The 14781-nt window shown below is 35.9% G+C and overlaps 1 protein-coding gene across 7 annotated transcripts in view; it reads right to left on the bottom strand.

The window, feature by feature from the left end:
* Positions 1-14781, bottom strand: part of LOC105493221 (glycerol-3-phosphate dehydrogenase 2) — a 148954-nt gene that overhangs the window by 55435 nt on the left and 78738 nt on the right. For all 7 annotated transcript variants that reach the window (XM_011760744.2, XM_011760743.2, XM_071072795.1 and 4 more), the window contains one exon: positions 14551-14714. In XM_011760744.2, coding sequence (XP_011759046.1) covers positions 14551-14714 — 164 coding nt within the window. The remainder of the gene's footprint in view (positions 1-14550; positions 14715-14781) is intronic.

The following is a 14781-nucleotide window of genomic DNA, read 5'->3' as shown; positions in this document are numbered from 1 at the left end:
AGTTACATGTTAATCATCTTTGACATAAAAATATCAAGTACAAATTATTTGATATTGTTTTTAATTTGGTAGTTGCTTTCATTATTATATACTTTTATATTTTATTCTCAAAGATTTATTCTTCTGAATAGATAGCAAATCATATATTAGTAATACTTTCCAGTGAATGCAAGAGAATGTATTTGGTTTTGAACAGAAAAGGAGCAATAGTTATTTAACTTGTGTGGGAGGTTAGTTGTGTGTGCCTATATGTTTTTTACTGTGCAAAGCTGAGTTTAAAAAAAAAAAAAAGGTGTTGTGTGGTTCATGCTTGTGAGTGAATATAATGATCTACGGAGGGTTTTACTAATGTAAGTGTGATATGAGTAAGTATTAACAGTAATAATGAAACTAGTTTGAAAATGCACATTCTAAAACAGTAATCTACTTGGCTCCAGAGAATATAATCTACACCAAGGTGTTAGTTATATTTATAAAAACTATGTACCAAAGACTTTTTTTCACAGTTTTTTTTTTTATTACATTTCCAAGGCTCAATAGTTGAAACTAAAGTGTGGGGCTTTTTAATTGAAGAGGTATTTTTATTACTGCCATTTCTTGAGGCTAGATGCTTAACACCAGGCTGGCTTTCCATTACACTAAGAAAGCTGCTGTGCGTCATCTGCAGAACAACTCCAAAATTGATTTAAGTATTATTTTTTTTCTCTCTTTCTTCCTCTTCCTAAACAGGTATCTGGGCAGACTCCTGATCCTCTTGAAAGAATGCTAGAAAATATGTGAAGATTGGGTACAGCAGTGAGAAACTGGGGACTCTGCCAACACATACGTGAGGGATTATATTGTCCACACAATAAAGTAGCAAGAAAAATTAGTTCCTGAAGAACAATCCTTATAGCTTCCTGAAGACCAATCATTATGGTCTTTTATTTCCCATTTATTTCCCCATATTGCAATGTCAACTATTTGCTTCTGTCCTTGTTTCCAAATGTGACCTATAAGATTTTGTTTCTGAAGGAGAATTACTCTGAGACAAATTCATTAGATAGTTACTGCAAGCTTCAAAATGCAGTGTTTTTAAGCACGGCTTATATTTCTTGGGCATGTGTTCTCCGAATGTCTTTGAAACAAAAGCAGAAAGTCCCTCAAACTTTTATAACTTAAACTTAAACTACAATTAATTAGCTTTATCTCTAAATTTTAAAAAATGCACCATTAATATAAAGCATATCAACACAAATTTCACCAAGAAGTATAATTTCACATATTAGTATAAGACAGACTCATCTATTTAAAAGACTATAATTGACACAAGCACTTAGTCTGACTAAGCATATCAGCATTCAATGCAAGCAAATGTTATGAACCAGATTTTAGTAAATTTGAACAAATCACAGCATATTTTACATAATGATAATAACAGCATTTGAGACTCTCTGATTAATTTTAAGCTCTCTATACAGATCAGACTAGTGGATGTGTCATTGTTTTGTGGTATCCAAAGAAAGGAAATAAGATTTTATTTTCACTTAGAAAAAGAAACATAACTTGAAAGTGTGGTTTATTGATGGCTAAGGCTGTATGAGCAGGTATATTTTGATCTAAGCAGTTAACATGGCTATCAAATGTAATTCCATAAAAGTTGATCCCTGCTTTTAAATTCACCTTTTAAAATTTTGTGGCCTCTTATACTTATGGAAAGCAATATCTACTCTATTAGGTGAAAAAAGCAAGGCACTACTACCACCTACAAAATGGTAGGGAGAGCAAAAACAAGTGTACATATAACAAACACATATGCATACATACATTAAAAGAATATACCAAAATCCTAAAAAAATTTTTTTAAGTTAATTTTAAAGGAGAAGGAGGGAATAGGTTAGAACAAGGAAAAAAGCCAGCCTTGTTTGAATTGTCTTTGTTTACATTTTTGACTTTAAAACCCTTTACTTACATAATTTATAAAACAAAAGCACAGTTTAAAAAAATAAATTCCTAATCATCTAAAGCAAAACGAAATTTTCAGTTGTATTAAGTGGTGGCATAACCACACTTATAGGAAATAAATATGTCAAGTCACTTAAAAAGACAGTAATTTGTCTGTATGTCCCCATTCAACAACAAAACTGAAAAATAAAATTAAACTGTTTTGGAGGTCTGATTGATAAGGTTAAATAAAAACCATGTAATACTAAATTTGAAGTGGAACTATATCTATAAACTCATCATGTTTTTCTTCTCCACATAAATTTTTTCCTAATTTTTTCTATTGAAAGACCTAGAAATAATGACCAACCAGTAGCAATGAAACTGCATAGCAAATAGATTATGGTCCCTAGTTACCATTTTCCACATGAGGGAGTCAAGTGTTACTGAAGAAATGGCTGCTTCCAAAACTAGGGCAGGAAAGTTTCAAGATGAAACCGGAGTATCTTGTCATAGCAAACAGCACAGAAATCATCAAAGACCACTGACAGGATATCAAAAAGGCTCAGGGGCCAACTGGAGGAACCCCTGAGCCAGAGACGGGCAATATGAACATCAGTAATTCTAATGGATTGACATGTATCTATCAAATACGTCAAATCCATGAGTTTATGTTGACAATCCTCCCCTCAGAAAAAGATCTTATTACATTTGGAGGACACTAAACAAGCTAACTCATTATTTTAGAAGACAAATAAATGAAAAGAATCAAGCATTTATCCAGACTTTCCTATATACAATATACCTTAAGGTAGGCAGACAGTTGATACAGGGAAATTATAAGTAATCCAACTAACCCATCAAGAAGGAAAAACAGAATTATAAAAGTACCATTTAATGACCCCTTAAGCTCTAATGAAATGCTGTAATTATATAGGCAATAATTATAATTATTAATTTTAAAAAGTAAAAAAGAGGTAAACAGACTTGTGATGGAAATTTGCATCACCCATAAAGTATTTTTGACAAAACAATTTGATCTAGCTTTTTTGTTGCTAGTCACCAAAGATGTCCACCACTCCTCCGTAAACTATGCCTTCTGCTTTTCTTACTTTTGTAATCCCCTCTCCTTTAAGCTTGGCTGCTTTTGTGATTCACTTTAATTAACAGAATGAGGTGAAAGTAACATTGTGTGACTTCTAAGGCTAGGTCAAAAGAAGCCCTCCGTTTCTGCCTTGGTCTCCCGGTGGGCTCATGGGGTAAGCCAGCCACCACATAAGAAGTCTGTACCCTGTGAAAAAGTCCAAGCTAGCCATACAGAGAAGCCATGGCGAAAGAGGTGACAGACCAAGTCCTGGCCACCCCGGCCTTTCAAGTCCAGGCACCAAACAGGTAAGTAAAGAAGCCTTTAGAAGACTTCAGCCCCAGCCGCCATCTCACTACAACCATATAGAAGGACCCCAAGTGAGAACCACCCAGCTGAGCCCATCCATCCTCAGAACTAAGAGAAATAACCAATCATTGTTTTAAGCCACTGAGTTTAGGTGTTGCTTCTTATGCAGCAACAGATTAATGAGACAAATCTACCAATTTATATCAAAGGGAAACTGTTACATAAAACCAGGAGGAAACAAAACAAAAAGGGACTGCAAGTCTATCAGTCAAAAAAGAATAAATCCACATTGGGGGCTCCAAAAGTTGTGGGGGTGGGAAAAGGGTGAGAGTTTAAAAACTACCTATTGAGTATAATGTTCGCTATTTGGGTGATGGGTTCACTAGAAGCCCAAACGTCACCATTAAGCAATAATATATCCATGTAATAAACCTACACATGTACCCCTGAATCTAAAATATAGTAACAACAATAAAAAAGAATGAATCAACTTATATGTAAGATTTTCTCTCTTTTTATGAGTTGGTTTTTTAAATCAGGAGCCTAATAAAGTTATGAGATTATAAGGGACATGTGAACATAACCAGATATTTGATATTAAGAAATTATTGTTGACTGGGTATAGTGGCTCATGCCTGGAATCCCAGCACTTTGGAAGACCAAGGTGGGAGAATCACTTGAGCCCAGGAATTCAAGACTAGCCTGGGCAACAGAGCAAGATCCCTTATCTATAAAATATCTATCTATCTAGTTAGCTAGCTATCTTAAAAAGAAATTATTGTTAAACAATTTAGTTGTGGCTGTGTTTAAAAGAGCGTTCTCAACTCTAAAGATACAGACTAAATATCCATGGATAAAATGTTTGTTATGGTGGGGAGTGGGGGAAAGGGGAAATGAGAGTATAGACTGGCCATGAGTTTATAAGTGTTTGGTCATGAGTTTATAAGTGGTTTATAAGTGTCTTTAAGTTTCATAAAACTGAAAGTCAATTTTATTATTCTCATTATTTTGCATATATTTGAGTTTTCCATAATAAAATTGGATAGCATTTGTTGAACTATTTGGCTACTTTTTAAAAGTGTATAACAAACTTAAAAATCAATGGTAGCTGACATACTGTAGGATTCCAACTACATGACATTCTGGGAAAGGCACAACTCTGGAGACAGTAAAAAGATCATTGGTTGCCAGGGGTTAGGAGAGGGAGAAGGATGACTAGGCAGAGCACAGAGGATTTTTAGGCCAGCGAAACTATTCAGTATGATACGGCAGTGGTGGATACATATCATTATATATTTATTAGAGCTCACAGAATATACACCAAGAGTGAAACTTCATGTAGACTATGGACTCTGGGTGATAATGATGTGTCACTGTAGGTTCACTGATTGTAACAAACACTTCACTGTGGTGAGGGATGTTGATAGTGGAAGAGTCTAAACATGTGTGGGAGCGGGGGGATAGAGGAAGTCTCTGTACCTTTCTCTCAATTTTGTTGTGAACCTAAAATTTCTCTAAAAAAGTAAAGTCTTTAAAAAGAAAAATCAGTAATAGCTGAAAGAAGCCATGATGCCATAATCTTCATTTTGTAAAGTCCTTTCTTTAGCTAAAAAATAAAATTATCTTCACATCACCATGTATCTAAAATATCAATGTAGAGTTTTAGCTATGATTCCTCTTCTTTCCTGTAAAATAGAGATCATAATATCCTATCCCAATATACATACAAAGCTGGTTTAAAGATAATTTCTGAAAAAAAAAAAAGTTTAAAAAACCACATTCTGCTACACAAATGTAAAACTTTGCTGATAGTAGGGACCAGGCATTTGGCAAAATATATTGCATATATGCATAATGCCTGGCAAATACTAAAGGTTCCATAAATATTTTTTGGATGAATGAGTAAATCAAGAGAAGAGTGAACAAAGATTTTATTACAATAGCTTGCCTTTGATCCTGCATCTTTTTTAAATGGGTCAACTGAACCACAGAGTGGGAGAGGTAAATAGCTTACTATGAACCCACTAGAACCATCTGTTCAAACAACTTACATACATCCTACTACTGGAGAATTTTTAGCACTGTTTTTAAGCTTTTATATACAGAGTACAAATATTGATGACTACTATCTTGGCTTGCTATACCTGATCATATCTACTTTGGTGGATTTTAATTTTAAAAAAGCAAATTATAAGAGACTGAAAGCCTGGTATTTAATACATGCTGGACAAGTGAGCAATAAACAGTTGCAAAGTTTCCTGGGGGCTATTTTGCTCTGTCTCATCATCAGGAACCTAAAACATATGCTGGATGTTAGCCTGGGTGGACACAGTGTGTCCTATTTATTCAAGGTTTCCTTTGAAGCCACAATTTATAAGTTTTGTTTCTTAGGGGTACATGTCAAACTTCATTTAGCATTAGTTGGTATCCAGATACACTGAATAGCAAAAAGGCAGCATTTGGGGGCAAAAAAAAAATATGCCTGCTATATGAGCAATGATGTCAGTTTCATTTATGTAACTCACGGAAAACAAGAGGAGAAATACAACAGGAAATCTGACAGTAGGAAATCAAGATTAAAACTATTCATTTAATTTAGAAGTGTAAAATTGCATATGAACAAGGAAAAATATTAAAAGCAAATATGTTTTAAATCAATGTCTAAGAGGAAGGAATGTTTAGAGGAAGTTCTATTAAAATGTTATGATTTTTAATTCTTAAACTTCAAAGATTATACTTACCTGGAGCACATCCATATGTGCAATATTTTTCCCTTTTATCCTAAGAATGTTTGGCAAATTTTTCTATAAGAATCTTCAAATTTTAAACATACAAGGGGATGCTTGTGGAACTGATGCTTCACTTTGGAATATTTTCACAAAATATGATGATGGACTATAGCACATATAGCACATATAGAAATTTGATGGACTATAGCACATCCATGAAATTGACCCCCCACTAAACAAACAATATGGGAGTAATGTTTTGTACTTATAAATTATTTTGCATTTATTATAATAGTTCATTTAAATATCAAAACAGCCTGTGAATTAGGTGTCATAAGCCTAAATTTATAGATGTGGTAATGCAGAGTTCAAAGCGCAGTTAAGTTTGTAAACCTAAGTCATCTTCTTCCATATTGCTGATTGATTTAAAGACCCTACAATACTTTGGAAAGTAGCTTTCTAGTATGATTGCAATGCTTACAATTACAAAACAATTTATCATGCCATTTCAACATTATTTTTCTAAGATTCATCTGTGTTGCTTAGTTTACAGTGCATGCACTTTCAATGCTGTGTTTTACTCTATTATGTGAACAGACCATACATTATATATTCATTTTCCTCTTGATGGATATTTGCATTACTTTCCTTTTTGAAATTACACCCAGTGCTTCTATGAACTTTTTGTACATATATCCTGGTAGATACATGCAACAGTTCGCCTAAGGCATATACCTACTGATAAAATTACTAGATCACAAGGTACCCCCAACTTTTCTAGGCATGTCCAACTGCTCTACAAAATTTATATCAACTTATGTAACCATCATACAATACTTTCACAAAGTTTAAAAATAAAACCGAACAGCCGGGTGCGGTAGCTCACGCCTGCAATCCCAGCACTTTGGGAGGCCGAGGCAGGAGGACTGCCTGAGCTCAGGTATTCGAAACCACCCTGGGCAACATGGTGAAACCCCACCTCTACTAAAATACAAAAAAATTAGCTGGGCATGGTGGCACATGCCTGTAATCCCAGCTACCCGGGAGGCCCAGGTGGGAGAATGGCTTGAGCCTGGGAGGCAGAGGTTGCAATAAGCCAAGATTGTGCCACTGGACTCCAGCTTGAGCGACAGAGTGAGACTCCCTCTCAAAATAATAAATAAATAAAAATAAAAATAATAAAAATAATTTTAAAAATAAATAAAACTGAACAATACATTACTTTAGAAATACATGTACATATGATAAGATTATTAAAAAGAAAGACCAGGAACCCTAATAATACAATTCAGCATAGCAGTTATTTCTAGGGCAGACGAGGAAATGAAATGGTGAATAGTCACAGTTGGCTTCAATGTTTTGGTAATATCCTAGTGATACGGACAGGAGGCAGGGAAATACTGTGTAAGAGAGGGCAGTTCCCAAGCAATGGCCCCATCCACAGGCCTGGGCCCATGGCCCTAAATGAGAACTTCACATCCCTGTTTTCCCACTTGAATGCTGTTTTTTTCAAAAACCACTCTGACCCACAACACCCCCCTCCTGTACCTATAAAAACCCCAAATTCCACTGGCAGAGGAGTGGAGTTGCATGGCAGAGAATGAGAGAAAAGAAGAGGCAGCTGGAAGGTTGGAAATGGGGGAGGTTATCTTCCCACTCCATCCCCTTTCCAGTTTCCCATCCCACTGAGGGCCACCTCCACCACTCAGTAAAACCACTGCATTCACCATTCTCGAAGTCTATATGACCTGATACTTCCCAGATGCTGGACAAGAACCTGGGTACCAAGAGGGCAAGGTGTAAAAGGCTGTCACCCTGACTCTCCACTGAGCTACTTAACACTTAGACATCTTGGATGGCAACTGCTAAAAGAGCATTAATCATAACACACCCCTAGATGCTGCCATGGGGCGAGAGCCCAAAGGCACTCACCCTGGCCCAGGCACCTGTTTGCCTGTGTGCTTCCCCTCCCACAAGGGGTTTGAGCACCCAGCCAGGTAATCGAGCCACACCCCTGTCACAAGTCCTATGAAGGGTCCAGGCAACTCTGCTATCTCACTAGGTTTTAAGTACAGTTGTGGATCCCACAATCTTAATGACTAAACTTACAACTTACATATGCGCTACATGTATTCGTTTATGTGTATAAATATTTACATAATTTTAAAACCTTGGTTGTACAATAATAAGGATACAAAAAGGGTTAGGAGCCCTGGAAATTGTTGGCAAATAGAACTTTACATTATAAAATAAATGTATTAAGATGAAAAATTTTTTTAAATACACATCTTTAATGCATCATGCCAATACTTCCTCTTATTCAACAGTTCTTTGTTTTTATGTTTTCAGCCACCTCAATTAAATTTCATAGAAATTAAACACTGGGAGATGAAGAAAGGGATTTGGTTATGTTTACTCTTCCAAAGCAATCTGTCCTTTCACTAAATACATCTATCTTGAAAACATTTAAATAGCCAATTATCAAAGAAATAAAATAATGACAAATTACTAGTGGGCCCCCCCCCAAAAAATTAAATTGAGTATTCCAAAAGTAATATATCTCCAATATGTATATTTATAAATTACATAATTTACATACTATGGTTTTGTATATGAGTATATATCTCCAATATGTGTATTTATAAATTACATAATGTACACACTATGGTTTTTATATATTACAGACATTTGAACCATTTCAAATTTATAGGGAATTTAACTTTAAAAACATATCTAAGTAGAAGTTATAATGTGTTCTTCCCATACCCTAGTGGAAGGTTGTGTGCACCTCATGAGGCTCACACCCTTCACTTTGGAGATTACCACTCCAATTCACAAGAATTGCATTAAGCAGCAAGTAGCCCAAACTTGCTTAAAGGACTTGCTATTAATATTCTGTTTGTAAATCCACATTGTTCAGTTATCTATTCCATCTATTTCTATTATTCTGAAGAAATTAATATCTGTCTGATTTAAAGTAGATAACACCCAATTCCTTCAACAACTCTGTTTACAAATAGTGTAAATGAGGATTAAAGGCACCATCTTAAGGTTTTACTTATGTTCCAGGAACTCAACGAAAAAACAAACAAAAGACCAAAAAAAATCACTTTTGTGATACAGGTAATTGATTTTTTTAGCTTTCCAAGTAGATAAAATCAACACCTTAAAAGACTTGTCTTTAACCCGGGCTTTCTTTTATTAAAGTGTACAATTGCAGGCGCATGCCTAGAGGAGTAATAGCTGGCTCCTAACAAAAGAGCCTGGATTCCACAATATGCCTTTTGCCAGAGGCATCGTTCCCCAAAGCATACAGCTAACTGCATCTCCTGCTGTACCTGTAACAATTTAATTGTATAAGTCAGCCTAGTCAAGCATCTCCAGCTCGTGACTGGGAGACATGAAATTCATTGTCATTATTGTCCCTGTCATTTTGGATCATTATATCCGGCTGCAGAATTTTCCTCACTTCAGTGCATTTTTACCTCCAGGAGCCAGGGATTATAGCTGAGGTTGGGGTGGGGGCAGGACCGTGAACTACATTTACCTCAGGGGAGCCAGAGATTAAATTGGCTTTGCTCTCTCACGAGCTGAATTCATCTATTTGTATGCTGTGAGTTTTAGGTTGGAATAAAAATGAATATTCTAGTGAAACCTGGGCTTTAATTCCCCCTTTGAAACATGGATGTAACCAACTTTTATTTACATTAGGAAAAGGCAATATAATTTCTTATAGTTGCTCTTTTCATATGTGCATAAGGAATGCTTAGAAGCATCATCGGATATGAAACGACAGACATCTCTGTCAATGTCTTGACTCTCAGAAAGGAGGAATTTAAAGCTGTAATTTTGTTCTTCAGTTTTATTTTACAATGGCTTAATGGAGGTATTTAATGGTTTTTAATATTTAATGATTTTTAATTATAGCTCATTTTCTGTGTACTAGATTGGATGACTGGAGTCTAACTAGAATAGCCACAAAGATCCACTATGGGAACAAATAGAGGGGAAAAAAAATAAGTCCCTGAGAAAACTGGCTACCCCTAACAGCTGGTTCACATCATCTCACAGCCTGTCAAGTCACCCAAGCATACCATGCCCTAAACACTTTCTTCTAATTTGAGAAAGTTGGCCTGGTCACCATCCTCTCTACTTGGTAACTCCCTTATCAGCAGTAATGGCCAGCTGTGGGTTTCTACTAGGCAAGTTCGAAAATACTAGGACATGTCTCAGTCAGAAAACCAGTGAGTTGACTATATGATTACTCTAATAGACTATAAGAAGGAAATACAACTGCAGGAAAAACTGGTATGTCATTTACTATCCCAACTTTCATTTCATACGGATTTCACTGAGAAGTTTGAGATTCTGTCTGCATTTAAAAAGATGACAGTTATTCCTCCATACACGTGAATTTGTTTTTCAGTGGTTAACAATGAAATATGGCACAGATCATAATTACGCCATGTACAGAATAGTAACTATAATTACTACATCAAAATGTATGAAGGGCCAGACGAAGTGGCTCATGCCTGTAATCCCAACACTTTGGGAGGCCAAGGTGGGAGGATCACTTGAGGCCAGGAGTTCAAGACCAGACTGTCTCTGCAAAAAATGAAAATTAAAAAATATATATAAAATGTTGGAGGGAAAAGTGCATGGAACTTATTACCTCTATGAACTTTTGTGGGAGAACAAACTCTGCCTTCATCATATGCAGTGGCCATCAAAATTTAATTAGGATGAACTGGGTTTACGAGAAATTAAATTTTTTATCTTTGTATATTTTGTACTTCAGAGGAAACATCTTACAGCCCTAACATCTCTGCACTGAAGATACCTTACAGATCTTCTCAGTGCCTGGTCCACATTAATGGAAACGTTTACTAGTTTGTCCCACTATATTTTCACACCATTATATTTCACTTTTCATTGGTGCTGAAGTAAGTATATAAGGTATTACTAATAAGAGTTTTTAGTTAGCAAAACTTCTTGCAGCATTAAAAGTTCATTTGATTATCTGGTCACAGTGGCTCATGTCTATAATTTCAACACTTTGGGAGGCCAAGGCGGGAGAATCCCTTGAGCTCAGGAGTTCAAGACTAGCTTAGGAAATGTAGCGAGACCTTGTCTCTATCAAAAGTAAAAAACAACTAGCCAGGCATAGTGGCACATGCTAACTATAATGCCAGTTACTTGGGAGACTGAGGCAGGAGGATTGCTTGAGCCCTGGAGATGAGAGGCTGCAGGAAGCTATGATCATGCTACGGCACGCCAGCCTGGGTGACAGGGCAAGACTCTGTCTCAAAAAACTTAATTAAAATTAAAAGTTCATTTGATTACTTATGCCACTTTTTCATCAGATTCAAAATTCTCCCTTGGTGGGAGTTACAAAAATTATTTCTGTTCGCTTTAAAATGGCTAATTTTAATTGAATTTTATTGAATTTCACCTCAATACATTATTTTTAAAGTAAATTCAACATTATTTCAAGAAGCCTGAATGCAACTTGAAATCACTTCGGTGGCTGTTGTTATATTCTCATCATGGTGATTTATCAAGAAGAGTATGTATTTTCCTTGTTAAGAAAAGCTTATCTTATAAACTACAATGTTTAGACTTGGGTTTGCAATGATAAAACTTCACATTGAAATATTTTTCTCTCTGAAATACTTTAGTAGCAGGATGATACTGTAATAACGTTTTTCCAGTCAAAGGGAAAAAAGGCATTCATCCCTTTTGTTCAGCATGGATTTACTCATTTAATTCTTTTTTTTTTTTTTTTTTTTTTTTTTTTTGAGACGGAGTCTCGCTCTGTCGCCCAGGCTGGAGTGCAGTGGCCAGATCTCAGCTCACTGCAAGCTCCGCCTCCCGGGTTCCCGCCATTCTCCTGCCTCAGCCTCCCGAGTAGCTGGGACCACAGGCGCCGCCACCTCGCCCGGCTAATTTTTTGTGTTTTTAGTAGAGACGGGGTTTCGCCGTGTTAGCCAGGATGGTCTCGATCTCCTGACCTTGTGATCCGCCCGTCTCGGCCTCCCAAAGTGCTGGGATTACAGGCTTGAGCCACCGCGCCCGGCCTCATTTAATTCTTTTACCTACATGCTCCTCGTCATCTTATTTCCATGTCAATATTCAATTTGATCATCATACCATATTAGGTAAAACAAGAGTTGCCCCACATGTAAACATATTGTAAAACCACAGAACTACACTGTTGCACATGCTTGTTTTGCCTCACCTCAAGTATAATATAGTTAGGCCTGTACCATTTTAGAACAAAGTAAAAAGACAAATTATTTATATCAAATGAGTAGAATATAATTATTTTTACTCCTTTGGCTCAAGACTTAATGATTTTATAACCAATTTCCAAAGAGCAATTTGAAAATATTTTAAATACTTTTTAAATTTTTCAGAAATTTTTGCTAAGCTCATAATTGCAATCTATAACAGGCTATAAAGATCAATTCTAGATTAAAAGATTCTTTTTCCTCATGATTCTAAGAGAATAATGTTTCTTCTGCCTTGTGTGACAAAGATTTCCCTTGGCTTCTTCATGTAGAATCAATAAGAATTTACAATTCACAACAATACCAAACCAATGTAAAACAGGATGTCACAAATTCAGACATGACATTCGCTAATATTTCTTTTCTTCTTTTTTTTTTGAAATAGGGTCTCATGCTGTCACCCAGGCTGGAGTGTAATGGCGGAATCTCAGCTCACTCTGGCCACCTTAGTCCCCCAAGTAGCTGGGACTATAAGTGCATGCCACCACACCTGGCTAATTTTTTGTATTTTTAGTAGAGATGAGGTTTCACCATGTTGGTCTCAAACTGGGCTCAAGTGATCTGGCTGCCTTGGCGTCCTAAAGTGCTAAGATTACAGGCATGAGCCAACATGCCCAGCCCACTAATATTTATTTTTAAAAGATTCAGATATTGACAAGCTTATAAATAAAATTTGTTAGTACCCAATAGATCACAAAGCATAGAAAATGAGTAAGTATGTGAGAGGGTTTGTGCGGGAGGGATTAGTAATAAGATGGAAAGGCCACAAACATTTCCATGTCAGGATGGGCAGGATGCTATTTACAGAATGCCTTCTTACTCCTCCTGGACCAAAAACCTCTTTACTATAATCACCCAATAAACTACAATGGGTTAACATTAAGGGTCTGATGCAGAGAAAGCAAATTCACAGTTAAGGTTGTCCTTTAACATGTAGACTCAATCAAGGGCACCAAAAAAATAGTTAAGTGGCCCCCCTGTGGTGTTCAGATGCTGGGAAGCACTGCAAACTGTGAATTTTCTAGCTTTTAATGTTTGCCTAAGACCCTTAACATTTTTCTAATATTGTTGTTCCTAGGACATTTTCTTGAGTTTGGTTCACATATACTTTTTGCATTTATATATGAAAGCCTGACAGCTGAATTGGTTCAGAAATTTAACACTGGAAAGAAGAAAAAAACACAGGGATAGCCTTTGGGACATCCCATAGTATTCAGTATAAATATCAAAATATCCAGAAAAAAATAAAACAACAACAACAAATTCTTCTTACTAGGAGTTTAGATATCTAATACTAAACAGAAAAGATAATATAATGGGTGTTGGGGGCTCACTGAGATATAGAATCGAAGCTGTCCTCTGCATCACAAAATTTTTAGGACTTTTTGAACATGTATAATTATCTGTGTTCAGCTATTTCCTTATAAATGGACACCCTTGGACTATATTCCAATCTCACACACTTTAAAACTACTAGTAAAATTTTACAAATGGCTTTGCCTGTTTTGTTTTATATTGTTTTGTGGTCTATCTGGAGATATATTAAGTGCTCCTTCAAATAAAATGTACAAAAAAAAAAAAAAAAAAGAATGAACATTGAACACATGGCAAATGGCCACTAGGTAATGTCACTATTAGAAAACATCTAACAACAATAAAATAAGCAATAAAAACTGAGAGCACAGTTTCACAGATGCAATGTTCATCTACCTTCATCATATAAATTATACATTCAAGAACTGTGTCCTGTGCAAAATACAAACATGTCAATTTCAGCCCACAGGGCATTTTTCCCCCTAGGTTTATAACCCCTTGAAAATAGAGGTTTCATCTAGAAAACCTAACATATCCTCAGCTGCTTTCAACATTATAATATATTCATAAGGCAAATATTCACTAGCAAACACATAACAAATTACATGGCATGAGGGTAGGGACCAAATTCATAATGATGAGAAATGGACCAAACCAACCATAAGACACAAAGTAGAAATCAAAGAAGAAAACAAATATGTAAAATAAACAATATTAAAGGTAAAACATTATGGTTAGTTTTTCAGCCACTGTTAGAGAAAATGGTTAATATGTGCATGCAAGTGCGTTTGTGTGTTGTGTAAGATTAGTATTTAAAGATGCAAAACTATCTCCTTAAGAATATACTATAAGGGTCATGAGTGAGAGAAAAGTATCTGTGAGGAAAAAAAATATCACATACCGTCATAGTAGACAATTGCTCCTACCAGTTTGTCCTTCTGGAGCATTGGGAAATGTTCAAGGGCTCTTGATTTGCTGAGGACATAACTGCTTTTCAGGCAATTGCTTCCTGCAACCAAATCATACAGCTTGATTCCTACCCAGTAGTAAGGTAACTGCCACCACCTACAGCATAAATAGAGGTGAAAGTTCTTTAGAAACAGAGTATAACATTATAGAACATTACCTTACA

This window comes from Macaca nemestrina, chromosome 11 (assembly GCF_043159975.1).
Source record: "Macaca nemestrina isolate mMacNem1 chromosome 11, mMacNem.hap1, whole genome shotgun sequence".
NCBI lineage: Eukaryota > Metazoa > Chordata > Mammalia > Primates > Cercopithecidae > Macaca > Macaca nemestrina.
The sequence above is the reverse complement of the archived record's forward strand: the minus strand, read 5'-3'. Positions and strand labels throughout refer to the sequence as shown.